The sequence below is a fragment of the Amia ocellicauda genome, chromosome 14 (assembly GCF_036373705.1).
Source record: "Amia ocellicauda isolate fAmiCal2 chromosome 14, fAmiCal2.hap1, whole genome shotgun sequence".
Taxonomy (NCBI): Eukaryota; Metazoa; Chordata; class Actinopteri; order Amiiformes; family Amiidae; genus Amia; species Amia ocellicauda.
Genome location: NC_089863.1, coordinates 24,919,623 through 24,947,020, shown reverse-complemented (window position 1 = coordinate 24,947,020; position 27,398 = coordinate 24,919,623). Strand labels below are relative to the sequence as shown.

At 43.6% G+C, this 27,398-nt stretch overlaps 1 protein-coding gene across 7 annotated transcripts; it reads left to right on the top strand.

Annotated features, from left to right (window-relative positions):
• Window positions 1-11,486: 11,486 nt before the first annotated feature.
• On the top strand, window positions 11,487-23,781 carry LOC136767520 (maestro heat-like repeat-containing protein family member 1). 7 transcript variants are annotated; one of them, XM_066721347.1, is made up of 24 exons: window positions 11,489-11,899; window positions 12,414-12,458; window positions 15,236-15,378; window positions 15,627-15,749; window positions 15,917-16,079; window positions 16,196-16,294; window positions 16,391-16,542; window positions 17,834-17,974; window positions 18,101-18,193; window positions 18,296-18,359; window positions 18,464-18,577; window positions 18,751-18,851; window positions 18,959-19,116; window positions 19,230-19,344; window positions 19,441-19,697; window positions 19,784-19,898; window positions 20,110-20,238; window positions 20,340-20,531; window positions 20,652-20,801; window positions 20,968-21,096; window positions 21,214-21,316; window positions 21,430-21,495; window positions 21,673-21,859; window positions 23,125-23,211. In XM_066721347.1, exons 2-23 carry the CDS (start codon window positions 12,437-12,439, stop codon window positions 21,813-21,815), a joined length of 2,772 nt encoding a protein of 923 aa, XP_066577444.1. In that variant the 5' UTR covers window positions 11,489-11,899; window positions 12,414-12,436; the 3' UTR covers window positions 21,816-21,859; window positions 23,125-23,211. The 7 variants fall into 7 exon arrangements, with proteins under 7 accessions (XP_066577445.1, XP_066577449.1, XP_066577444.1 ...); XM_066721346.1 differs by having other exon boundaries at window positions 11,490-11,899; window positions 21,673-21,821; window positions 23,125-23,213; XM_066721348.1 differs by lacking the exon at window positions 16,196-16,294 and having other exon boundaries at window positions 11,487-11,899; window positions 21,673-21,821; window positions 23,125-23,213.
• Window positions 23,782-27,398: the final 3,617 nt, after the last annotated feature.

Genomic DNA, 27,398 nt, shown 5'->3' with positions numbered 1-27,398 from the left:
AGAAGACAGAAGGATTATTTCGCTGGTGAAGAATAACCCCTATACGAGGTGCAGGGCATCACCTGTTTGTGGTAGGGTTATCAAACACAGCACTGCTGTCTGCAGCATTGGAACACCAACTGGCCCATCCAAGCTTCTGCAGAAAGGAGAGAGACACCGTGTAGAACCGTCTCAGAAATATGTGGAGAAGTCGCGGAGATAAAGCAAATAGAACTTTAATCGAGCCGGCTCGGAAGCTCCACATCAGAAATAATTCCTTCAGTGAGACTTAATGTTTACAAACATGAGTACAACTTTATAGGAAAAATGACGTAACATCTTATGGCCGTTCATCCAATCAGAAGATACAGGTCCGGGTCCGTTTTACGTTCTGTCCTCCCGTGAAGAGGTGATGGATCCAAAGCAGATGTCCGTCTTTGATGTGCACTAGGAAGATGCGATCCCACGGTCGTCATTTACCTAGTGTCAATCGTTCCTTAACAGAAACAATTCCTGCCTATCTGGAGAAACGATTAAGTCATAAACAAATTCTCAGCAGACATCTGTAGGCTATTTCGGCACTGTGTAATCTTTCATTACTGACAGGAGTTTCTAACAAATCGACCTTTTTGACCCTTTACTTGTCCTGATAAAACGAATCTGCTCAGTCTGTATACAAAACTACTTCTAATGCTAGTGTTAATATAAAACATTATATAATAATCACAAAAACACTTTATTCAACTTCCTATACAGAGTCTTCATTGTTTGATCCTGGTGCAGAAAAAGACAGTGACAGTTACAGATGTAAGTTTTTACAAATAAAGTAAATAATTACTCATTCTTACAGATATGTAGCAGATGCCATTATCCAGTTACAAGGCTTATCAGGCGATACAAGAAAAACGGCAACAAAAGTACTATAATAAGTGTACATTCAATTGTACATAGTACATACATGAAGTACAATGCTCAAATTTGCCAACTGGTTTAATAGGACAGTACAGAAGAGACAGGTCTGTGGATTTTTTCATCCTTCATCCACAATTTGTGCATCGACTTTGCTCCCTTTTTCTTGGGATTGTGCTGTCTAGGCGGTCTGTAGGTTGTCCCTATTATAATTTATGCATGAAATTCCGATAGCAATGGCTGTAGAACTAGTTGGACCTGGAAGTTTGATTAATCTCTCCTGATTTCAGGAAAAGGTGTAAAAAAATAACTTGTCGCAAAAAAATCATGAAACAGTCCTGAATATCCACACTTTGATGAATAGATCCCAGTTTGTTGAGTTGTAGTGATTGGAGTTTGGTATATTGAATGGCAGCACTTTCTACACGAACACACTAGGTGTCACAGGTGGAGGCAGTGCTTTATGAACAGAAATGTGTGTTGGTTTGACCAAAAACGGCTTAATGAATCTGACATTTGTGTGAAAGCAGGTGATAATGCTTCTACATTAGTTGAAAAAGTACGTCTTGTGGGACCTAAACTGATGCTTTGGGATATTGTGTTCACAGAACCAGTTTCAATGATTGTGAATAACCGTAATCGGGATCCTGATGCAGGGAGAAGTCATAAACATTTGTTATTGTTGCAAACACGACAATTGCTCAAAAAAGAAAGGCAATTGGCAGATTGCAGATATCTGGCAATTAACACATTTCAAAATGCTTATTTTGTAACAAATACCATATGTTTAAGTGCTGTAATTTGTATTATACATATTTTATCTACTTTTGAAAATGTGGTCATCCAATCTGTATACACAGACAGTACAGTACAGTATGTGGTGTTATGCATATGCATGAGGTGACGCGAGAGTGGAGAGTTCACCGGGAGCGGGGGCAAGCCTCATGGTGTGTCGGTACAATACTCTGTAATAAACGAGTTGAATAACACTACAGTTGCAGAGGTGAATCCTTTCTAAATACCCCAACACGACACAGTACACACGTCATGTAGCGTCATGACATTATACTAGAAGCCAGAACCCTGCTACTTTCAAAACCTGGGATTCTCAGAGTGGATCTGTTATTGAGAGAGAGACAAGCAAATTGCTGAGAGACAGACAGGCAAATTGCTGACAGAGAGACACTCGAATTGCTGAGAGACAGACACGCAAATTACTGAGAGAGAGACACACAAATAGCTGAGCTTAATGTTCATGAGAACCGTACTGTGGATAACATGCATGTTTCACCAACGCAAACCGTTACAGGCACCGACGAGGCCAATGTGAGTATTACTGGTCAAATGTTTATTTTTCTTTCTCGATTTTGAGTTATTGAATAATAAATCATCTGGGGGGGGTGCACCCCAACAAGGTTGCAAAACAGAGAGTGTGTCAAAATCCCAAAATAGTGTCACACAGGAAACACTGCTGCCTTGACTGAAGGGCGCTGTGATCCCGAGTGGGCAGTACGGAGTACCGACCCAGTCAACTGTCCACACCCCTATTAAATTTTATTAATGAATTAACTGATTTTATTTTGTTTCCTCAAGGGATTTTTGACCGCTGTGTGCCAGGAGACAACACGCATGAACCTGTCTAAACGCACCAGGTTGATAAGATGTCACTGCAGCACGAGTTTGAACACTTAACTGAACCCTAAATGAATAATAATGACCTGATCTGAGATGTTCAATTATTGTAAACCGCTGTAGATTGCATGTTAGATGTGAAACTGATGGACCTCGAAATATACAGCGTTTTATAATCCTCTTCCTGTTACTGCTCCTGCAGGTCCTCTTCATCGCCCTGCCAGTGGTGCATGGTTAGGCCTTCAGCACCTCATCCCCCTGGACCCCTGCCGCCAGCCGGCCAGCCTGTATGCCTGCCCTGTGCACAAGAAACCCGGTGCACATACCTTACCTTGATTTACACCCTGTGTCTGAAGAGCAGCCAGGACCCCGAGCACTGGATGCTGTGGGGGCGGCGCTGCTGTGCGATTACTAAGCTAGTGAATGTAGACTATACATTATAGTATAGTACAGTAAATATACAGTTAGTTAAATTATCCAAAATAAATTCATATTTCAAAAGCAAAACATGCATTTTGAGTTTTTTTCATACAGACAATGGCACGATAGCATCCTGATTGTTTTTTCTTTTTTCCCCAGAGGAATTCAAAGCAAATGTCAGTTTAAATGTTGACGTGTGACAATTAAACTTGAGAAACATGCCCTCGAATTTCAACACAGACTTACAAAAGAGTAGTGCATCACTGTGAAAAACATTGGTTTTAACTTGAGCTCAAATCAAAGAAAGTTTACAAACGAGAGGAGGCCATTCGACCCATCGTGCTCGTTTGGTGTCCATTAATAACTGAGTGATCCAAGGATCCTAACCAGCCTATTTTTAAATGTTCCCAAATGTTTTGCTTGCTCTCCTCTGAACTGCCTCTAGAGCAGCGATATCTTTCTTGAAGTGTGGAGCCCAGAACTGTCCACAGTATCCAGATGAGCTCTAACTAGTGCATTGTACAGTCTGAACATCACTGCTCTTGTTTTAAATTCAACACTTTTAACAATATAACATCCTGTTTGCCTTTTTTATTGCTTCCCCACACTGTTTGGATGGAGACAGTGAGGAGTCCACATAGACTCCTAGGTCTTTCTCATGCGATACTTCCTCTAGTTCTGTTCCTCCCATAGTGTCATTATAGTGGACATGTTTGTTACCTGGATGTAATAGCTTGCACTTGTCCACATTGAATTTCATCTGCCAGGTGTCGGCTCACAAGTGAATAAAGTCCCTTTGAATAGCCTGTGCTGCCAAGATTGTATCTGCTGAGCCACCTATTTTAGTATCATCTGCAAATTTGGCAAGTTTGCTAGCTATCCCAGAATCCAGATCATTAATATAGATTATAAACAGCAAAGGCCCTAGTACCGATCCCTGGATCCCTACATGCAGTCCTGATTACACTATACAATGCAACATCTTTCTGAATATCTGAGTTGGGTATCCTGTAACACACTCCTACCACTAATCCTCCAGATCTTTTATTCAAAAGTTTGACCCACAAAGATTCTGTTTCGTTACTGGGATCTAATTTGAGTTCTTCTGCCTCAGTGTCATTTCTGACATATAATGCTACCCCAACCCCTCACTGATTTTGCCTGTCCCTCCTAAACTGTTTGAATCCTTTCAACTTGTGTTCATCCCCATCATTTTCTGTAAGCCATGTTTCCATCACAAATCTCCTGCGTTTGTCCTGTGTTACTGAAATGTGGATGTGTTACATAATGCGCCTTGTAAGCACTCCAGCTTTCAGTAGAATAGCTGCACCCTGAAATACTACATGTCACAAAGAAATGTGGATCATGTCTGTGTATTCGTACAATATGGGATTTCATTTTCTTCAAAAATGTGTAGCAAAGAAACCCATACAGCATTGGTACTGCATGGTTGCATTTTTTCCAGAATTACATCAATATATGGTAGTGTGAACTGAACTCATTGCGCATTTTACAGTAAAGGGCTTTAATAATAATAATAATAATAATAAACACACAGTGAGGCTCTTAGGAGTAGACTAAAGAAAAAAAAAACTGAACATAATGACCACCAATGCATTTGATTTCAATGGAGAGGCAGTCTACTAATTATAAATAACACAAACTTAATTAAATTTTTAGAATTTGTCTTGAAATGGGCTCTAAACCTAAAACATATACACCGATCAGCCATAACATTGTGCCATGATAACGAGATTATCAGTGTTATTCACTTCACCTGTCAGTGGTCATAATGTTATGGCTGATTGGTGTATATATACACACACACACACACACACACATGCATATGTATGTAATATATATATAGTAAGCGACCCGGAAAATGGAATAATGGGAGTATATGGGGATGTGTATGTGTATGTGTATTGGGTGGCGGGCAGTTTGTGTTATGGGGATGCACATGTAATGATTTTGGGAACTTGGGGGGCGCGGTGATTGGGGGAGCCAGTCACGGGGTACAAGGTTTTAAATAGGTGTGCCCGCTCGCATGTGTCAAATTAGTGATGGGCATTCCGGCTCTTTTCAGTGAGCCGGCTCGTTCGGCTCAGCTCACCAAAAAGAGACGGCTCTTTTGGCTCTTTAAAAAAATATATTTTTACTTTGCTATAGATTGACTATGATTGGTGTTAAAACAATTCTAATTAAATTATTAAATGAAATCATACTCTACCTTAATCACAATGTATTTAAAAATGCATTGGTTCGTAATGAAAAAGAATGCAATTAAACATTTGCTTTTAAAGTTTTTAATGTATATAAACAAAGTGCATATAAATCTAACCATTCAAAATTAATACAATCTGAACAACATAATAATAGAATATTGCACCATATCAAAGAAAAATAAATAACAATGTGCAAAACTGCAGCATCCCACTTTAAACATTAAACTGGTCCCTATTTTCTCTCTCTTCTTTATTGCCATGTTATAACCTGCAGCACACAGCAATGCTGACCATATTTTGCTTTTATGAGAGATTTGTATTCAGAAATGCAAGCTGCCTCACTTTCGAGGGGCTGATGCGGTTTCTTCTCTCTGTAATTATTTGTCCCATTTTCGAGAAGACCCTCTCAGAGGGAACGGATGTGGCCACTATGCAGAGTCTCCCTGTCATGACTTTACTAAGTCCTGGGTAGACAGAGGCCTTGTTCTTCCACCAGCTCAGAGGATCTGCACTACTGCTGGTGCTTCTGCTCCATCTGATCCCTCTTCCTCCTGTTGCCCTGGTGCCTGAGCCAGCTGACTGCTGGGGCTGTCCCTCCCTGCTGCTGAGGTTATTCTTTGAAGAGCCTCATCAATCTCTCTGGCATCACTGAAGGCTAACTTCTTAAACCTGGGGTCAAGTGCAGCGGTTTCTTATAGCATGTCAACTTTCTGTCCATTGATGAACATAGGGTGTCCATCAACTCTGTCACATGTCCTGTTGTTACATTTGCTTCTCTCTGGCGGCTGGCTGTGATTCGCTGCAGACCCTTACACGGGAGTGTCATTTTTGAGGCTGTCACATAGCTGAAAAGAGAGAACAGTAACTTATTAGTTCAGGTTCATGTTTTGTCTACTGATACTACATCTCATCTACTGCTCATATGTATATATAATACTGGATTAAATAATGATGTAGTAATAACTGCTTACTGTACTTCTCTCCACTGATCTCCACAGTGACCTGCTCAAAGGGTTCCAGGACTCTGCACACCTCCTCCACCACCTCCCATTCCTCTTGGGTCAGAGCATCAACAGGTGCATTGACAATGGATGGCCAGGGTAGAGATGATGGCATTCTTTGACTCAAGAAACCGCTTCAACATATAAAATGTTGAATTCCACCTTGTAGTGCAGTCTTGTTTAGGCCTTTAGGCCTTGTCTTTGGGCTTCATCTCCTTCAGAGCATCTGTTACAATCAGGTTGATTGTGTGGGCAAGACATGGATGATGGGTCCATTTCGACATTTTCATGGCTTCGGTTATGTTAGCTGCGTTGTCGCTAACACAACAGACCACTTTTCCATCTACTTGCCATTCTCTGGCCACTGTCAACAGTTCCTCTGCCAAGTTCTCTCAGGTGTGTCTGCTGCTGAACTCAAAGCAGTCCAGAAGACAGCTAGACATCGAAAAATTTTCAATGAAGTGACATGTAACCGACATGTAAGAAGTGGTTACCCTTGATGTCCAGCACTCAGTGGTAAGGCAAACTGCAGTAGCTTTTTGAACCCTTTCCCGCACTGAAGCCTGTGTGCTCTCACACAGTTGTGGAATAAGTGATTTTTAAATGGTTTCCCTGCTTGGAATTGTGTACATTTGATTTATTCTATTGCTATAATTTCTAAAAAAACAATTTGGCCATGTTTTGCTACAGACATAGACTTTGGCATAAACTTGTCCATAGAAGACTGCGTTGCTGTGGGTCGCGGAGTAGGCCTACTTGACTGAGTGGATACATCTCCACGTGTGGTGGTGCTGGCTCCACCACTATCACTAGCAGGCCCGCTAGTTTCTCGAAGCTCCGCTATAGCTAGCTTCACGGTTGGGTGCACAGTTTGCATATGCCGGTGTAGGTTGTGCGTAGAACCGGCTTTATATGAGATTTTGTTTTGGCAAATTCTACACTGTGCTGTAACATTGTCTACATTATTAAAATGCATCCAAATGCTACTGTGCTTCCGACTCATTTTCCAGCTGTTTTCTCAGCTGTCCTTCCTCTCTCACCTCGGCTGCTAAGTGTGTGACTGTGAGTGAGTTGGCTCGGCCCTCCCTAACGCATCTTTGATTCAGTGGTTGACACTGCGTGTCTGATTGACAGGCTGTTAGTCTGAGCAGACAGTCAGAACGAATGTGTGCGCTTGAGCATTTAGGCCTATATTATTTTATTTATTTTATCCTTCTTTGAATTAGTTAATTATATTCATTTAAATATTTTGATTTTTCAAATCTTAATTTTTTTATATTTTCATGAATAGGTTCGGCTCTTCTGATATGCGAGCCGGCTCCCAACGTTCACCTACAAGAGCCGGCTCTTAGAGCCCACTTGTTCGCGAACGACCCATCACCATGTCAGATCGGTTTGGAGTCAGAGGACGCCAGAGGAAGATGGCGAGTCGGTGAGTGAGCTCCAGGGACCGCAGAACAGCGCTGATGAGTCGGTGAGTGAGGCCCAGAAGCCGCGGAGTGGCGGTGACGATGGGCCCGAGACAGGCAGCCACCGCGCCGGCGAGAGAGACCCAGAACCCAGAGGTAGCAGTGACGAGCTCCCGCTACAAGCAGTGACTGAGCCGGTATTCTGACAAAATGGGCTTCTTATCAGGATGAGCTGCCCGCTAGTCTGCAAACACTGTCTGTGATGTCTGTTTTCCAACTCTATTACTGTATTTGAACCCTTACTCATCCTGTCGGACAGAAGGGACCTTTCAGAATGGGCTACCCTCAGTTTTCCCACACTATTACTGTATTAGAAGCATTCAAACCCTAGGTATCTCATCCTGTCACCTATGCAGGAATAGGAAATTGGTCACTGTGAAATAACAAATGGTTTTAAATGGTAATGTAATGTAACGTGTGCATTATTACCCACAGATGTCTGGGCGTGTTCGCTGCGCACCCGTACTTTTACTAGCAGCTCAGTTTGTCGGAACACCTGCAGAACAGCTGCTCCCTGGAGTAGATCCGCTCCCTGAGCTTGGGAAGACAGGAGAGCCTGGAGTTGGGTGCGAGGGAGAAGTGTTTAAGAGAGAGACCGACCGAGAGAGAGAGAGAGAGACAGAGACAGAGACAGCTTAGATTTTACTAATGGGCTTTGACAATGGATATGGTCCTGGGTTTTAACTTGGTTGCTCTGTGTTTTGGTGTTCTCTCTTCAGATTACAGAGGGGGCTGGTCATGTTTAATGGTGACTCGATTGGAGAGCTAGGTGTTTGGTTTTGCAGGTTTGTTTTGTTGTTTTGGTAAAAACACAGTATTGTGTTAAAAATACACTGTTTTGTCACTTTTAACAAAATGCTTTATTTGTTGAATTGTTGAACCCTTCTTGGAAATAACTGGAAAAGGCATTGAGATAACATGAACAGAAGTTTAATCAAGCTAGCTTGGAAGTGTCACATCAGGCCCGTTCCCTCAGTGAGACTTAACTTTACAAACACACGTGTAGCTTTTTATGTAAAAATGACATGGAATGTTGCGACCGCTCGTCCAATCAAAAAGGCTCAACAGATTGAAGCGCCGCAAAGCCTGTAGGCTGCCCTTCCCGAGGGAGGAGCAGATGTCTGGTCCTGTTACAGCACACAAACTGCACATCTTGTGCTTTTCTTAACAATGAGGTAACATCTTTAGCTTTGAGAGGAGAAACAGGAAATCCACAAATGGACAAACCCGTGAAAAACAGAAGCGGTGAGAGGAATTAAGAAAGGGTGTATCCTTTACTAATAAATCCACTTTTCCAAGTCTGCACACATGTCATTATTTCTAATATCAATATAAAATATTATACAGCTTATATTAAACATTAATAATGGCTCTTCAGTTCTAACAAATGTTTTAAAGGACAATACAACTTTGTGTTAAAATAGATGAATAGATCTATAGATTAAACAACACGTTTAATCTCAAATAATAACTAAAGCCTAAACACAGTGTTTATCCGTATAGATTTAAACACTGCTGTTTAGAAATAGAGCTCTTCTATGAATTAATAAACGCCTGGCATTTAACTATTAAACACTTCACACGTTCTTGGGTTTTACAGTGGAGGAAACCACAGAGCCAAGCAGTGCAAAGACTTATGCCAAGCTGACCATGGTAATCGTTCATAAGGGAACACTATAATTATTATAAAGCCTTTCTACAGAGTCCTCATTATGGAGATTATATTGATGTATCAGTCATGCACGATTGAACATTATTTAAGATTCACAATAATATATCAAAGATCTGAATCTGGCTAACTACTTGTAGTTGTGCTCAGTCTCAGTCTCACTACAAGGGCTCTGACTTCTCCAGCTTTCTCTCAAGCGTTTCTCTCATAAAACACATTTCATTTGAGTGCAGATCACATCTGTCTCACTCCAATTCATATCCAGGCTGAAGTGCCTGTGTAACAATATAATGCACTGACATCATCTATTCAAAAAATGCCAGTCTGCAATCTCTCTCTCTCTCTCTCTGGATAAACTTGATACTCAGCAATACTCTGTCATTTGTGTAGATGCTGTATTTTCTGTATTCAAGCCAGAGTCTCCTCTCCTCCCCAGGCAGCGGCGACAGTAGTAGTGACCCAGCTCAGACTTCTCCGCCTTTTCTTCAGCTGGACACATGACAGAGGGCCATTGAGCAGGGGGTTTTACTTACTATAGTTAATCATATTTGTGACTTCAAATTGAAAGCAACTTTATTTGGCTATTCTACTAGAAAACATGTTGTAATTGTTCCTGCCATATTTACTTTATTACCTGAATTTGCCATCCTCTTTAATATGAGGAATGTATTTTATTGACTTGCCCACAGTGGGGAAAGTTCAATTTCAGTGCAGAATATATCTGTGGTGTTCAGGTGAAAGGAAGCACGTGTATATAATTGATGGATGCTAACATTCTTAAAATCATTACCACAAACGGGGCTACATGTGTGCTAAATGCATTTCTCTGTTGTTGCAATTGAACCACTTTGGAGCAGTGGAGTCAGCACAAGGACACAACTGACTTCTCAGTTGAGAAAGAAAGGCAGAGACACACAGGCCTGTATGAGCCAAAATTAATTCAGGCCTTCAAATCAAATCCATTTTACTGTGATATGCTTTGTTTTTCTGTTCACAATCCATAAATTATGATTGTTGTGGTTGAGATATGTTTGACCCAGACGGATTCTTTATTGTGGAGGGAAACAACAAGAAAGCCTGCTTTTGTGCAGCAGTTACTATTATTACACCACGATTTTTTCCTTTCCTGTCCGTTTGGCTGTTGGGAATGTGATGAAATGTCACATCCTGAAACTTGGAAAGAGTCCTCCTTTTGGCTTTAGACAGCTGGTTTACACTTTCAGATGGGAATAGTTGATAGTGTTAGAATTAAACAAAAATAAAAATTAGAATTATACTCTCCTACCGTCCCACAAGGACATTCAAAATGGGGAATTAGATGCCTGTTCTTTAAAGGGAGTTAATTAGCACTGAAATAAAAGTCTAAAAACAACCAAAAGAACACAAAAACTGTTTATCAAAAACAAAGGATTGCCAAATCCTGGTGAGGTCTGAAAACCAACACCCGTGTTGCTTTTGAACTACGTCTGGGTGCTGCATTCCTTCTCTAAAATAGTAAAGCAATATACAAAAATTATGTATCATTATTATTCTATATTATTACTATAACTATTTATAGTGTGCACAGTATGCAGTGTGTTCAACAGCTCCTTTCATCTCCCATCTGCCCCTTTGTAAGTAATAACTTAGGTAGTAACTCGGTTAGTCGTGTTGAAGGAGACAGGTATGACAAATCAAATTATAATTTAGAGACATCTTTAATTCGTTTAAAGATACCTGCACATATTTCAAGATATCTTCAAATAATTCCAGATATCTCATTTAAAGTACATTTAGAGATATCGCTAAATGATTTGCAGATATCTTTAAATGATTTAGAGATACCTGCAAAAGACTTCCTGTTTATTTGGAGATATCTCTAAATCAGTGGTTCACAAACCTGTCCTGGAGGACCACCTACCCTGCTGGTTTGTGTTCCAACCAAGCTTTCAATTACTTAATTGAACCCTTAATTTAACTAATCATTTCCTAAATCAGAGCCTTAAAATAATGTTTAACAATAGGGGTTTTAAGTTAAGTATTAAATTATATAAATACATTATTAAGGAACCAACTTTCTATCAGTTACACAATTTAAAGAGTAAAATGTAATCAAATTACTTCCTGTTACTTCCTGATTATCACTTCCGGTTAACAGTTCATTTATTTCTATGGAACTGAAGGAAACAGGAAGTGATAATCTCAGGTCGGATACAGGAAATCATTGAAAGATATCTCGAAATGAATGGGAAGTCATTCGCAGATATCTCCGAGTGATAATCTGTCTCGACACAGCTGTCTGTCTTCTCCGGGAGGCTGAGGCTGTTTTTCCATGTGACACAAGATGGCGTTGATCGCAGGATCGCACTGCGTACTTGGCTTTTTGACCGCTGGCTGGATGATTAATGCTTGGTGTTTTGGTGGGGAAAGACCACAAAATCCATATTTACATTTAATAAACTTTTCCTTGTAGAAACATTATCAGCTGTAATATATTCTTATTATAAGTCTCGTCGAGTAAACAAATCGAGTTCAATTATGACGTCAGAGAGGCGCTTTAACCCGACGCACAGGATGCGGATTCAGTGCGTCATGGATCCGCATGGAAGCAGCCGTGTGAGTATGAGTTAGCGCTGCAAATGTGCAAATGCGTGTCTGTTAAGATGAATGTGCTTATGAATTTATGAATGTGCTTATTTAGATGTGAGTCCCATAGGCTGTACTGGACAATAGTGTTGAACTTAATGTAAGACGCATTTCATATTGTGGACAATAGAAACTTCGGTTGTGAGGCTTTTGTTTTAGTGTATTTGTGACAAACCTGACATGTGTTTGCCTCCCTGCTGGATAAATTTACAATATTGCGATGCCTGCATCTCTTGCCTTGCAATGGAAACTGTCTTTGAACATTGGGATTCATATTTGAGTTGGCCATACTGAACTATACATCACTGCATTGTTTTATTTTAAATATTGTTGTTATTGTTTAAAAATACACTTTATAATTCTTTGACTTGATTTTCTTCACTCTAATGCACCAATGGTCAGCATACTGTGCTTATTCACACAAAATAATACAATCGATAAAGTGAAATTAAATGTAACCCAGAATTCTTCTGTTTTAATTTAGTATCAGTACACCTCCAATTCAACATGGAGCATTTTGAGGCCTTAGGTGAGTTGGCTATTTGTTTTGAGTCCTTTTTACTGATTCGTAATAAGAAATAAATATAGCTGCAAGCAGCAATGTAGGGGGCCAAGCATATGTGGAGTGATGTGACATATTTAACAGACTTAAGGGTTTCAGCCATGATGAGATTCAAACCCAGGTCTCACACACCACAGTGCAGTGATCGAACCACAACGCAGAATGGCCCAGGCTTCATAATATGGCTTCGGAACTGCTACACTATGATAATGCTAGTACATGAATATTGAAACTAATAAAGCTATAAGCAGCCAAACATCTGTAGGGCTATATCGTGTTTAACCAGGGGTTAAATTGGGATTTGTTATGTGGGGGGCTCTGTGGTTTCAGGCTTTCCAGGGGTGCACATGTGTATGCAAAGCCTACAAAATCTTATCAATTGACAAATTGTAAAATATAACAAGTTGAGAGAGCCCTCTGCTATGAACACTAACATGCTGATCAAAATCATTCTAGATGCTGGCAGTGTGCAAATGTACATCTGATGACAATACAATCTTTCTGTAGGCCTGTGCCCTCTCCTTTGTGTTAGTATCAAATATAGGAATGATGTAACCATTAAAGGAGAGAATAGAAATACAAAATATTAAGTAGAACAGTCTTTTTATTAGGAAAATTAAACTGGACTTGATAAAATCGTTTGAATACACCATACAGAGGCGGCCTGGGACTAAAAAGTGGTCCTGGACTTTCTAGCACAGAACGGCCCATGGTACCCAGTCCGCAACACACCGAACAGTCCGTCCGACACCATATGATCTGAAACTGGAGAACAGCAGGCGTGTAGGTGCTAGAGCATGCTAGTATGCTGCCGGACCTGAACAAATGAAAAGTGTTCAGGAGACCTAGGGGTTGAGTTTCAAATTTCGTGATTTATTTTCACGAATAAAAACGTTTCAAAAGCATTGGCTTTTGCTTCACAAATCTCACCCTGTGGCAACAAGCAGGCAGCCTACTGTACATGTTAAGTAGTGACTAACACAGGCCTAGCCTACCTTTTGAAGTCGTCTGTAAGCTTCCTCCTCTTTACCTCACTCATATCTTTTACCTCTGAAACTTTGAGATCGGATCATCGGTAGGAAATGAATTTGCGACGTACAGTCTTGTATAATACGAGTGCAAGAAAACATAAATTAAGTGACTTAACCTAATGTACACTTCACGACAAAGTGGCGGGAGCAGAAACATCACTCCGATTCCCTGTGGCTAACGCTACCGAAGATTTTTTGAAGCTCTGATGTAATCTTGTAACCTTTGGGGGCGCACCTCATTTATTATGTGCCACAAAAGCAACGCTTTTGAATCAGTGCTTGAATTAGTAAGAATGATAACGGTGTACAAAATATATATCCTATATTGTTGAAAATGAATGAGGAAAGTTGTAAGCCTATGGGCCGGGGCTCAGCCCCGAACGGCCCCGGCCCAATTTAACCGCCGTGTTTAACATACTTTTCAGTTTACATTAACTAAAGTCTTTTTTATTCTTACAATGAATACATAGACAATATAAAATTGTTAACCATTTCAATATTTGTAAAGATTACTATTGGTTAAATTTGTATTGGTAGTACAGCTCCCTCTCTTTTTTCAGGTACACGTTATACATTCATGTGGATCGCTTCATAAATGTACTCTATTATAAATCCAAGCCTTAATAGCAAGCTCCCCAGTGGCGCAGTTGGTAATGGCACAACATGCAAGACTAAGAGATGTTCTCGTATCTTGTACATGTCAACACCTGCATGTGTCTGAGTTCTTGTGATCGAATCCTGCTGAAAGGTTGGCTTGATGGTTGGGTTTTGGAGTATGTGGTCTGTACTGGAAGTCCCTACAAGTGGTGGCATTTTCTGTGATTGATAGATGTGTTATCTAAATGGATTGGATGACGTTTGTGAAAGTACAGACAAATGTAGTTTTATACATCTTTTTTATTTTATTTACAAATCTGAATATAGGTCATAACACGAAGTCATGCACCAAGTTTCACATCTGTCCCATTAGCGGTTTTGGAGAAGAAGATGATTGAATATTGTCTAATAATTGTCATTAATCCAATATTGGCACCAAACGATAAGGCGTATGAGCTTCAAATTTGTTGAGGGACAACGTCATATAGGTATCCAGTCCAGTAGTTTTAATTTTATGGCAATTTCAAATATATGGCGGAATAATAATAATAATAATAATAACTAGAAGTTGCATGCAACTTTTAAGGCATCCATGTATCAGTAGGTTTCAGATTTCAGCAGGCATTTGTAGTTTAAATGCATATGTTATTAAATGTGTTATTTTCAGTTTCAATCCAATGTAGCATACATTTGCGGTTTTAATTTGTTGTCATTTGAAGTATGTATTCAAAGTCAGTGGACTTTAATATCAATTCCTTCATTGTTTGCTTCAGTGATGTAAGGTTCAATTGTATTTTTCACTTGGTGAAATTCTGTCCAGTAGTTTTCATTTTATGGCCATTTGAAATATATGGCAGAATAATAATAATAATAATCCGACCAATTACAAAAGGTTGTCCAACAACTTCGTTGCTTGGCCCCCTAATAATACAGTCCTCAGTTTGGAAATACAAATATAGCAGTCCCTTTAAATATCTGGTATTTGGATGTCATCTGCACGTGTGTTTATGGAGTATCCTACAGAGTAATTAAGACATGAGGTCTGTGCTTAATTGAAGACTCCAGTGACAGACAGCAGAATGTCTGAATATTTGTTTGTTGGTATTGTCTCCTCAGTGAAGATGTTTGATCTTCAGCGGGCCCTTGAATCAGGCGCCACTGAGCAGCAGGTGCTGGAGAAAGTGGTGGCTTTCTCCGACGTGGCCGACCCAGAAGACTTCTTTTTGTGGGGTGTCGGTTTCTTGAGAAGAGACCACGAGGTGCGACTCCTTTGATCTGTCTGTCAGTAGGAATCATGCCTTCTTTCTTCTTTGTTTCTTCTTCCAGATTTGTGTTTTCTGCAGCTTATAAAGTGTGTACATGGTGTGATTGAGTTTTTGGAAATCCATACAGCTCTCAGTGTCCTTGTGCACAGAGGGTTCAAGGCTGTAATGCTGTCAGTCATGCAGAGAAGAGAGACATTGATCACATCATTCGTGAGCTCTTCCTCCTGTGTTTCTCTGCTCAGGTAGCCCATGAGGCCGTCCTGCAGGCCATGGGAAAGGTGCTGACCAGCCACATTGAAGCCATCAGCCCCTCCACAGCCGGGAAGGCATTCGCTATGGTTTCTGAGAAATTGGGCAGGGATGCGGTGAGTTACTCCCTCCTGTGAGGCGCTCTGAAACGTGCACATTAGACAAAGACCTTCCTGTTTTTTTGTATAATGATTCTTGTCACTCAGAGATGTGCCAGATACACTGCTGTCCCCAGAAAGCCTTCTCAGACTCACCCTCCTCCTCTCGTCTTCCCCTGACCCAGAACGAGCCTCCGGAGAGGCGGCAGGCAGCCAGCGACATCCTGCTGGTGCTGGGGTCCCGGTTTCTCGAGGAGGTCTTGGCAGCTCTGGACATTTTGTTGAGGGCAGATGTGGATGCAGACCCCATGTTGCTGACCACTTTGGGACGTCTGTCACGAGCAAATGGTGAGTCTGCCTGCTGCTTCGATTCCTGAAGCCACTGTGCTTTGCCGAAGCCTGGCACAAAAGGGAACTGACCTGTTTTATTCACCTGACCCTAACCGCCTTCTGTGTGTGTGCAGTGTCTGGAATGGTGCCCCATCTCAGGGACATTATCCAGAGCCTGATGCCCCTGCTGAACGGGGTCACCGAGTCTGAGGTCAGGATGGCGCTGTGCTCAGGTGAGTGAGGGTTGCAGCTGACTCCTGGAATGACAGATATCCGTGACGCGTGTGTCTCATGGATATTGACCCCGGAGTCTGTTTATCATTTCCCAGTGCTCACAGACTTCTCCGAAAGCATTCAGGACTTCTTTTCTGGCCCCAGAGGGAGCTCTGACCCGACCCTGAGGAAGCAGGACTTCTTTCCAATCCTGGACACCGTTTACTCATCTTTTCAGATGTGGAACAGGTTCGAACGGAACCTGCAGGTACGGGCCGCTGGGAAATGTGATTGTCAAATGTGGACTGGTAAATACGTTGGCCTGAAGTGCAAAACACAACTGCAAAAAGAAAAACACAAAAACAAAAAGCAGAACGCAAATGCAACAGGAAGAACACAAATGCAAAAATCCTGTTTCTGGTAAAAATATTGTAATCGGAGGCATTATCACGTGTAATACACACAATGTTATTTATATGAAATGTCCCTGCACTCTAGCATACATTGGTAAAACAAAAAGGTGTCTTAAGATCAGTGAGCACAGAAGTAGTATACGCAGACAAGATTTATTGAATCCTGTGATTTTTACCGAAAAAACATCCTATTTCATCGTTAAAGTATATATAAGACATCAAGAAGAGGGGGGGGACATCAATCGATTACTGTTACGTCGAGAGACATTTTGGATCTATTGCTTAAATACAATGTCTCCAAAAGGACTTAATGAAGAATTTGACTTGCATCCTTTTCTGTAATGGTGGGGGGAGAATGTATCCTTGTTAACGTATATGGTTCTTATTAGGAATATGATTAATTTTTAAATGAAATTAAGAAATTAACCCTTGCTTATGTTTAACAAGTTTTTGTTCGATATGAAATTGCATGTATATTATGTGTATTTATTCATGTTTTTTCAAGTGTCATGATCTGATTGTCTAAACCTGTTTTTTATGGTATGGTATTAGAGGGAGCCATGACCTACGCCTCCCTCTAAGCCCTCATGACAAAACAGTGCCAAAACTCGTAAACGAAAAAAAAACGAATGCAAGGAAACTGGCGGTGAAAGCAAAGATTGCAGCATCGCAACCAAAGACAGGGGCTCCAGTGTCTCCTTTAACATTATTTCCTTTCAATTATGTTTTTTTTTTGCTTATGATATAATTACTTTTGTTTACAATTCCATACATTTTGATTTGCTCTCAACATCAATTTTTTCTCAACTTTATTTTTTTATATTTTTTATTTTGAATTCGTTACTTATGGTGCCAATTTGAGCCCCTAAAGAACACAAATGCCAAAAGAAAAACACAGAAAGAAAATGAGAAACACAAAAACGAAAATAATTTTTGTATTTCCTCTGCCAGCTGGTTCTGCCAGGCACAGTGTGTTGGGGAGGGTCAGTTGTCTTCAGGGACAGGATTGCCACAGTATAAATCACTGTAATTCACCCTGTATACTGATAATCCTAACGAGCTGCCGTCACCCACTTGTTCTGAGTTGTTGCTCTTTTGCCCTCTTGGCGTTGCCCACACTGACCGGTCTCTGTGTCCGTCCTGCAGGTCCATGATGCGGTAATCAATGCCTTGGCTTCCCTGACGCCGCTGCTGAGCCCTGCGACTCTCCGGGCCAACCTAAGGGGGCTGATCGACACCACAGTGGTGATGTACAGACAGAGGTCCGACGGTGAAGCTCTGGTCAAGGTACGGCTTTCTGTGCTGACTGGGGTAGCAGGGGTGGGTTTAGATCAGACCGGCTCAGGTTAAAGGCTTGGTTTTATGTTTATGTTCTTATATAGTTTTTAGGTTGATACTTTTTCTTTATTGTAGAACGTGCGCTGCATCATCCTGGCGGCCTTGGGCACGGACCGGAAAATAATCCGCCCCTCTGTGTTCCCCCTGCTAAGGAGCCTGCACCAGGAGGTAGGTCCTATTCTGTGAAACCGCCAACACACCCCGACACACGGGCCCTGTGCAGCCGACTCTGTGCAGCGGGTACGCAGTGACCCTGTCTTTCTCCTTCAGATCCGCGCCCGTCGGGAGAGCCGGCTGCCTGTGGACGCGGTCCTGAGCGTCGTCACACTTCTCGGTAAGTCTCTCTAATTTCACTCAGGAGAGAGTCTTGGTTCTGATCCGCTGGCCTGTGTCGTGTCGTGTCCTCACTGCTCTGTGCTGCTTGCCTTATTCCCACAGCCACCGCCTTCCCAAAGTTGGTCGCCAGTCTGCTTATACAGTTACTGAAGTGCACCAGTGAGCCGAGCCGGGCCGCAGCTGGGGTGATTCTGGCACACCTCCTCAGCGCCGCAGGTACCGTCCTCCCCCCCGTCCCACTGCGCTACGGTGCTCTCAGTGCTGTCTGACCTCCTGCTGTGATCGGCACACACAGACACTCTCAGCCTGTAACCGTATTGTTTCTCCTGATCTCTGTGATTGATTCGTTTTCCTGTCCTTTCCATACCAAACCTCAAATCTGATTACAGGGAACACCCAGCCCATTCCAGGCCAGCCCTCCTTCCCCCGGGACAGCAGCTCCGCCTGCTTTCGTGTCCTGCAGGCCGGTCGAGCCAAGCTGACGAAGCAGGTATGGGCCAGTTTGGAGTCTCTCACGAGAGGAGAGCCCAGCCCGCTGTGTGTACTGTGCTGGGCAGCAGTGTAGTAGACTGAGTGTCTGTCTCCTCTGTCCTCCAGGTCCCTGAGATCTTGGATGCTCTGCAAACCTGCCTGCCCCACCTGGCTGACCGGCAGCTGAGAGTGGTCGCCCGCCTCGTGTCTCACTGCCCGGAGGAGCTCGTCGAGACGTTGCTGAACCGAGCCCTGCCGCTGGACCGAGCCCTGCCGCTGGACCGGTGAGCCTCACAGAAGTGCCTGTCCCTCACACATGATTGGCTCATGTGTCACAGTGTGTCACAGCGAGGAGCTCCCGTGTGTCTCTGTCTCACTGTGTTTCTGTCTCCCCCAGCTCCATCTGTGCGCTATGGAGGGCCTTGAGTTCAGACAGCAAGTTGTCCCGCAAGCTGCTGGCGTTCCTCTTGGGAAAGCTTAGCGCCTCACCTGCTGGGCGCCAGACCCTGGCTGTGAGTACATCTCTCTGTGACGCTTCCAGAGATATAGTGCTGTAAATTGGGTGCCTTCTCTCTGAGTGTGACCCTGTCTGTCTCTCCCGGTGTCAGGTGATTACTGCTGTGCAAGAGTTGCTGGCCGCCCCAGAGCAGAAGAGGCCCTTTCAGAGGGTCTTTCCCCGACTCTTTGGCACCCTACTTCTCCGGATGGGCCTCAGTGAGGACATCAGAGAGACCATGCTGGCCGTGCGGGCCTTGGTGCTACAGGCCCAGCTGGGGACGGTGTCGGAGCAGTTGGAGCAGGAAGAGGCCTGGGCGGAGCTGCCAAGCGCCGAGAGCCACACTGAAGGGGTCCGTCTCCTGGCCAGGTACGGGTATCTCTCCATCACAGGCTGCGCTGACAGGAACGTATTCATATTTACTGTCTCTTCACTGCCTTCCCTTTGTCCTCCAGGGCCATGGCTCAGCACGGCGGCTCGCATCTCCCCGGCATCGTTAAGGTCCTCGTCCCTTTCCTGAGCTCTGACCAGGAGCAGCACAGAGTCGCGTTGACGGCTTTCTTCTCTGAGGTGAGTGCGTCTCTGTTAGCGCTTTTCCACCGACGTGGTGCCGGTGCTGGTGTCGGAGCTGGTGCTTTGCCTGGGAAGCAGCTGAACTTTTTGCGAACTGGGTGTTTGTGCAATTGTTGAAATACAGCAGCAACAACAATATAAATTGTGTTTCTTCATGCGTTTAAACGTTTGGGACGTAAGTATTCCATGTACATTGTCTGCCTTGCAGCTGCTGTGCGGCTCAGAGAAACATTTGAGGGCCATGCTGCTTAAGAACTTGAAGCTCCGAGCCCAGGACCCTTCTGTGCCTGTGAGGTTGCAGCTATTCCAGGGCCTGCAGAGAGCCACGGCCACCCAGGTAAGGACAGTGTGTGGCGCAGGACCGCATGCCGCCGATGTTTCAATTCTTCTCTCGGGGGGTGTCCGTGCTGACGGGGTGCTCTGGGTTTCTCTGTGCAGGTGGAAGAACGGAGCCGGGAGCTGCTGGCCTTCCTCGGCTCGGGCCTGCAGGACGCAGACGTGGCGGACAGGCAGGTGGTCCTGGGAGCTCTGTCCGCCCTCTCGCAGCTCTTGCCCAACCTAAGACGGGACGGCGTCTGCCGGGATGTCCTTGCAGACGTCCTGCTTAGGGTCACTGCGCTCTGGGAAAGAGTGAGTCACTGTTTTGCTCTTCCGGCTCCGTGTCTCAGTGAGAGGTTTAAGTGTCCGGCCTGCAGGCTGTTGTGTTCAGTGTGTCACAGGCTGTGCCTGACCCTCTCTGCTTGTTTCCAGGAGGACGAGGCGCTGCGCTGCGCCGGCGCCACCATGCTGGGGGAATTGTGCCGGTGCCAGGCAGTGACGGCCCACATCAGAGAGGAACTGCAGGAGGCGCTGGTGCGTCTGGTGTTGCACCTCCCAGACTCCAGTCCAAAGGTGTGCAAGGTAAGGGCAGCTCAGTGGGCCGGGCATACCCAGGAGGGCCTGCAGCGGTTTTTAAGAATATAAGAAGAGTTACAAACATAGAATTTGAGACCTTGCGGTCAGATTGTGCCGCTATGTCATGGCATCAGTGCCGAGTGTTGAGGCTAAGCTTTTATCTCTTGTGCAGACCTACCACCTGACCCTCAACAACACTGGGTCAGTGCCAGAACTCGGCACCATCAGCAGACTGATCTACAAGAACAAGCAGGAGCAGGGTTTGGACTTTCGTACCTTCCTGGATGACCTTGCATTCTGGGTAAGGACAGTGTGGCCATTGTGTTGTGTATGAAGGACAGAGAGATGCTGCATGTTTGTGGCTCTTGAGTTACAGGTCTGCTGAGAGTCACAGAATCTGACTCCCTGTCTTCTCTAGGCGTCTAATTTCCCAGAGGCCCTGGGCTGGTCCTTCAGCTGCGCCCTGGACTGCCTGAGCAGCCGCTTTCCTGGAGTCAGAGCCTGCGCTGCCATCTTTACAGGTGAGGAGATGAGACACCTGGGCAGGATGTGGGCCCATGATGGAGCTCACAGGCACACTGTAGCCAAGATGTGTCCTGAATTGTGACTCAGTGTTGCTCTCTCTGACCCACAGAGTGCCTGATTAAAAACGCCCCGCAGTCCCTCCTCAGTCGTCGATGGATGGATCAGAGCATCGCAGGTAACGCAGCCCTTGAGTGCGTCAGTGTGTTACCGCGTCACTGCTGCTCTGGTCCTGGCTGTGTGTAAAGAGCCAATCTTTGTTGCCGGGCTGGAGTAGAGTGTGTCGGCCTGTCGCTGTGCCCTCTCTGTCACTTCAGCGCTGTGTGTTCAGCTCATCCTCTCCCTGTGTCTCTAGCTCTGACGCGGGCCCTTCAGGAGGAGAGCGACGCACAGGCAAGGAGCTGCGCCTCTCAGGCCCTGGAGTACTGCACTGCCTCCCAGCGCCAGAGGCCTGCGAAGGTGCCTGTGTGGAAGAGGCTCTTCTGCTGCCACCCATGAGAAGAGGTGAGGAGATGAGGTCTCCCCCTCAGCAGCTGCACAGGGTAACTGAGTGTCCTCTGACACACTGCTGTGTAGATGTATGACACTGTGGTCTCAGACACCCAAGTGTTTTCGATATACTGTGTAGGTGTGTTCTATAATTTCAATATTTAAGGTATTAAAATCACGCATAGATTGAAAATGTCAGACGAAATGTGGCCCCACATGCTTGTGTCCCTTATAATGAACTTTTGTGGTACAAATTCTCTAAACTTCACCAGCTAGGCTAGTTTTTTCAAATGCACATAATTCCTTCATTTCTTGTGGTATTTTCACCCAACAACTTCTCCAAATTTAAATAGGAGTGGTATTTCAACTAGCAATTTTCAAAAAAGATTTCCCATAGACTTTATTGCAGGAAAAAGGCCAATAGGTCAACATTTCAAAAAACACATTTTGTTTTTGTGAAAAAACTTAGTAGTAGTGTAATAGTTTGTCTAATCATGATCAACTATGCAGAATATTATATTACAGGTTGTCCAGTTTCATTTGATGAGTGTCACATACCTGTACTCCTTATAATGTCCATATTAAACACTTGCACACCTCAGAAGCTCAACCAGGGGCAAATGGGTGTAAAGAGTTATTACCATGTTGAATAAAACAGGAATCTGTACGAATGGAAGACGGTTGCTCTGCACGTGTGTAACGATCACATGTCACAGCACCTGAAATTAATCAATCAATGGATATGACTATTAACTGTTAAAACCATAAAAGCACATGGAACAGTAGTCACTTTTGAATACTTGTCTTTAAAGGCCCAGGGGAATCAAACTGGTTTCACGTTCGATGTATAAAATATCACTCGAGACTAATCGACAATCCAGCGTGTTTATTTCAGAGGGATCTGTTTTATGAGTGAGATGTCCGGCTCAGAAACGGATCAAAGAAAGCCAAGTGTGGAAAAAATCATCATTACTAATTGCAGTGAAGTTTCCAGTACTGTAAAAGACAAACATTACAAACACTTCACCTTCCTCCGGGCTTTCCCGGGTGACTCCGTCGTCGGAAACATTCCGTTAAAGACACTAAAAATACAATTACAGTCACAAGGCAGCTTGAATTAAACATGTCTGAACACGGAAGACACGCTTCACAACACGTGACATGCTTCTGGGTGGAAGATATTAGTGTACTGAGAGCTCTATATGTGCATTGTTTCTATTGAATAGATATTCAATTGAGAACCAATGAACATTCAACCACTCAGTCCCAGTCTGCTCTCTGCGCTGTACTAAAGACTCTCTCCTCCTTCCTACTGTAGAGAATGCCATCCCTGCTCGCCCGTCGGGACAGCATGGACAGGGGTGACACTGATTTTCATCACGACTCCTGTTCTCACACCATGCGGAAAGACGCTGTGTGTCTCCGTTTCAGAGCTGCAGAGGCTGCGCAGGCATGCAGGTGAGTCTGTTTGTGCTCCACATCCTCAGCAGTCTGGAGGGTCTTAAACACATCTGTGAACATGGAGGCAATATCGCAGGACTGTGCTGTGAAGACTGAGTCACAGTCACAGGTTACATCACAGCTGTTGCCATGAGTCTAATAGTGTGTCTTGTAGACTTTATATCAACCTTTTCAATACATGACATTTGAATCCTGCAAAACAACCACTTATGACTCTTAACTCCTGTAGCTCAGTATAGAGCGCGAGCTGCAGAGCCCCAGTGCCAGGCAGTGCTGATGGTATAAACTCCTCTCTATAAACGCACTGCTTTCTCTCCTCTCTGCTCCACAGTGGATGTGACTCTGGACCCCAATACAGCTCATCCCAAACTCATCCTGTCTGAGGATGGGAAGCAACTGAGACCTGGAGACAAACCGGCTGTCCCTGACAATCCGGAGAGGCTTGATCTTGGTCCCTGTGTCCTGGGGAAGGAGGGCTTCAGTTCAGGCAGACACTACTGAGTCCTGATGATTAGTGTAAAAACGGAGAACCACTGATCATCTCTCCTGTCCGCCACAGATCCTGTGTAATAACAGTGAGATTCAGATCCGTGCATCACAGGGGGTGACTGTATACTGAGACACTGAGACGCACATTATATACTGAGATACCAAGACACTGAGACACACACACTGTATACTGAGACACTGAGACGTGCACTACAGTGGGGGAAAAAAGTATTTGATCCCCTGCTGATTTTGTATGTTTGCCCACTGACAAAGAAATGATCAGTTTATAATTTTAATGGTAGATGTATTTTAACAGTGAGAGACAGAATAACAACAACAAAATCCAGAAAAACGCATTTCAAAAAAAGTTATAAATTGATTTGCATGTTAATGAGGGAAATAAGTATTGGACCCCTTCGACTTAGTACTTGGTGGCAAAACCCTTGTTGGCAATCACAGAGGTCAGACGTTTCTTGTAGTTGGCCACCAGGTTTGCACACATCTCAGGAGGGATTTTGTCCCACTCCTCTTTGCAGATCCTCTCCAAGTCATTAAGGTTTCGAGGCTGATGTTTGGCAACTCGAACCTTCAGCTCCCTCCACAGATTTTCTATGGGATTAAGGTCTGGGGACTGGCTAGGCCACTCCAGGACCTTAATGTGCTTCTTCTTGAGCCACTCCTTTGTTGCCTTGTCATTGTCATGCTGGAATACCCATCCACGACCCATTTTTAATGCCCTGGCTGAGGGAAGGAGGTTCTCACCCAAGATTTGACGGTACATGGCCCCGTCCATCGTCCCTTTGATGCGGTGCAGTTGTCCTGTCCCCTTAGCAGAAAAACACCCCCAAAGCATAATGTTTCCACCTCCATGTTTGACGGTGGGGATGGTGTTCTTGGGGTCATTCCTCCTCCTCCAAACACGGCGAGTTGAGTTGATGCCAAAGAGCTCGATTTTGGTCTCATCTGACCACAACACTTTCACCCAGTTCTCCTCTGAATCATTCAGATGTTCATTGGCAAACTTCAGACGGGCCTGTACATGTGCTTTCTTGAGCTGGGGGACCTTGCAGGCACTGCAGGATTTCAGTCCTTCACGGCGTAGTGTGTTACCAATTATTTTCTTGGTGACTATGGTCCCAGCTGCCTTGAAATCATTAACAAGATCCTCCCGTGTAGTTCTGGGTTGATTCCTCACCGTTCTCATGATCATTGAAACTCCACGAGGTGAGATCTTGCATGGAGCCCCAGACCGAGGGAGACTGACAGTTATTTTGTGTTTCTTCCATTTGCGAATAATCGCACCAACTGTTGTCACCTTCTCACCAAGCTGCTTGGCCATGGTCTTGTAGCCCATTCCAGCCTTGTGTAGGTCTACAATCTTGTCCCTGACATCCTTGGACAGCTCTTTGGTCTTGGCCATGGTGGAGAGTTTGGAATCTGATTGATTGATTGCTTCTGTGGACAGGTGTCTTTTATACAGGTAACGAGCTGAGATTAGGAGCACTGCCTTTAAGAGAGTGCTCCTAATCTCAGCTCGTTACCTGTATAAAAGACACCTGGGAGCCAGAAATCTTGCTGATTGATAGGGGATCAAATACTTATTTCCCTCATTAACATGCAAATCAATGTATAACTTTTTTGAAATGCGTTTTTTTTTTTTTTTTTTGCTGTTATTCTGTCTCTCTGTTAAAATACACCTACCATTAAAATTATAGACTGATCATTTCTTTGTCAGTGGGCAAACGTACAAAATTAGCAGGGGATCAAATACTTTTTCCCCTCACTGAGACACGGGCACTATATACTGAGACACGGGCATTATATACTGAGACACGGGCACTATATACTGAGACACACACACACTGAGACACACACGGTGAGACACTTCTGTATACAGTGAGGTCGGTCCTCACTCTCATGCCCGCTCGGGTCGACACCCATATCTCACACAAACGCCATTTGTATGATCTAGCATGAGGTGTATCCAGGCCAGATTTGTATTTCTTTATACATCCATTTGAATTATTGTCTGGCAATACGTCCCACTAGAACGGCTCTGTGGGAATGTGAAAAAGATCGGTGTGGCCAGGTGACCAATGATGTTAAAAATGCAGTCCGCATTAATGTCCAAAAACCCCAGGGTTTATTGAAGGGGTGAAAGAACTAGCCAACAAGAAGCTGTCAGCCTAGAAAATAAATAAAAAAATAACAATCTTCCACCGACTATATTACAAACCATTTTCAAAAATCAAACAAATTAAAGAAGCAAACAGAAGCAAATTCTTGGCTTACCCCTTTCAGAATTGTAAAGATTTGTATATAACATATTCATATACTAAGTGTTGGGGATAATTAAGTTAGGTTGGCGTACTGATTATTTAACCTACTGTAACCATGTAACTCATTGTATTGTATTCTTATTGTCGGATTAGCCTTTAACAGAAGCTGCAGAGTTAACATTGACATATCTCACTGGAAATGTTGCCGTGGCAAGGGGGGCTGAAATTTGTCATTATTGCAGAAATAACAAATAACATACTCGCGCATAACTGTTTCTGTGAAAGTCTAGACACTTGAACCCACGGCCTTCCCCTCACCTCTATTTTGGAAATGTCAAACCACAAACTCCCTATATTGATATTATATTTTGAGGAAGAGCTCAGAGTCCCACGTCATCTACTGCTAGGCAAACCGTGCAGACGTGTCAACTGAAACTCTCGAGGGCGTGAAGAATTATGATATTGAACACTTTTCATGTCTGTCTAGCAACTAGATCTGTAATATATCTGTAATATCTGTATGAACCTGCCCCGGAACTCTTGGCAATCAGACTTCTGACGTATAAAAGTGTGTGTTGTTGCAAAAATAAACTGAAGACAAACGATCTGGCATTGTGTCGGTGACTTTACTTCCCGGGTTCCTACTGTTGCTGTGATACACTTGGGAAGCGATCCACATGTACCTGAAGGGTTTTGACTGGCAGTCAAGTTGTACCTTAACAAGAATGAAACCGCTCTTTCTTTGAATATTGTGACCAAACTAATCCACAGCTTGACACGGCCACCTCCACAGAGCTAAGACTCCAAGAACTCCGCCATCGATGCCTAAGGTCATCCTATACACTTTCATTTGAACAAAACTGTATTCATTTTTACACCACTTACATTTACATATTGACATATTACATATATACATGAATTACATATATAGACTGATACCTTTACCAGCATTTCAAGTCCCCCCCCTTTAACTTAACACTCAACCAGGAGGACGACCGTGGATAAGACTTAGTCATAACTGTACATTCAAATAAAGCTATTTTGTTAAACTGTTTTAAAGGGTGCAGTATTTATATGAACCTTTAAAACCTGTAAATGCCCTGTAACAATGGATAAACCCACTGACCACTATAATGCACAAAGAGACGCGTACATTTGTTGTTAAATGCAAATGTGCCCGTTAACACCTTGGATTACCTTTAAAGTGGCTATTTCCTCTGCAAAAGCTGCATAGCGAGGTAGCAAATCCTTTCATCTCCCTTTTCTTGATTTATCCATTTCACAGCGTACTTCTAAATTAAGTTACATGCACCACTCGGTAAACACCCTTCATTTGAAAGGCATATAGTCTTGCATTAAAAAC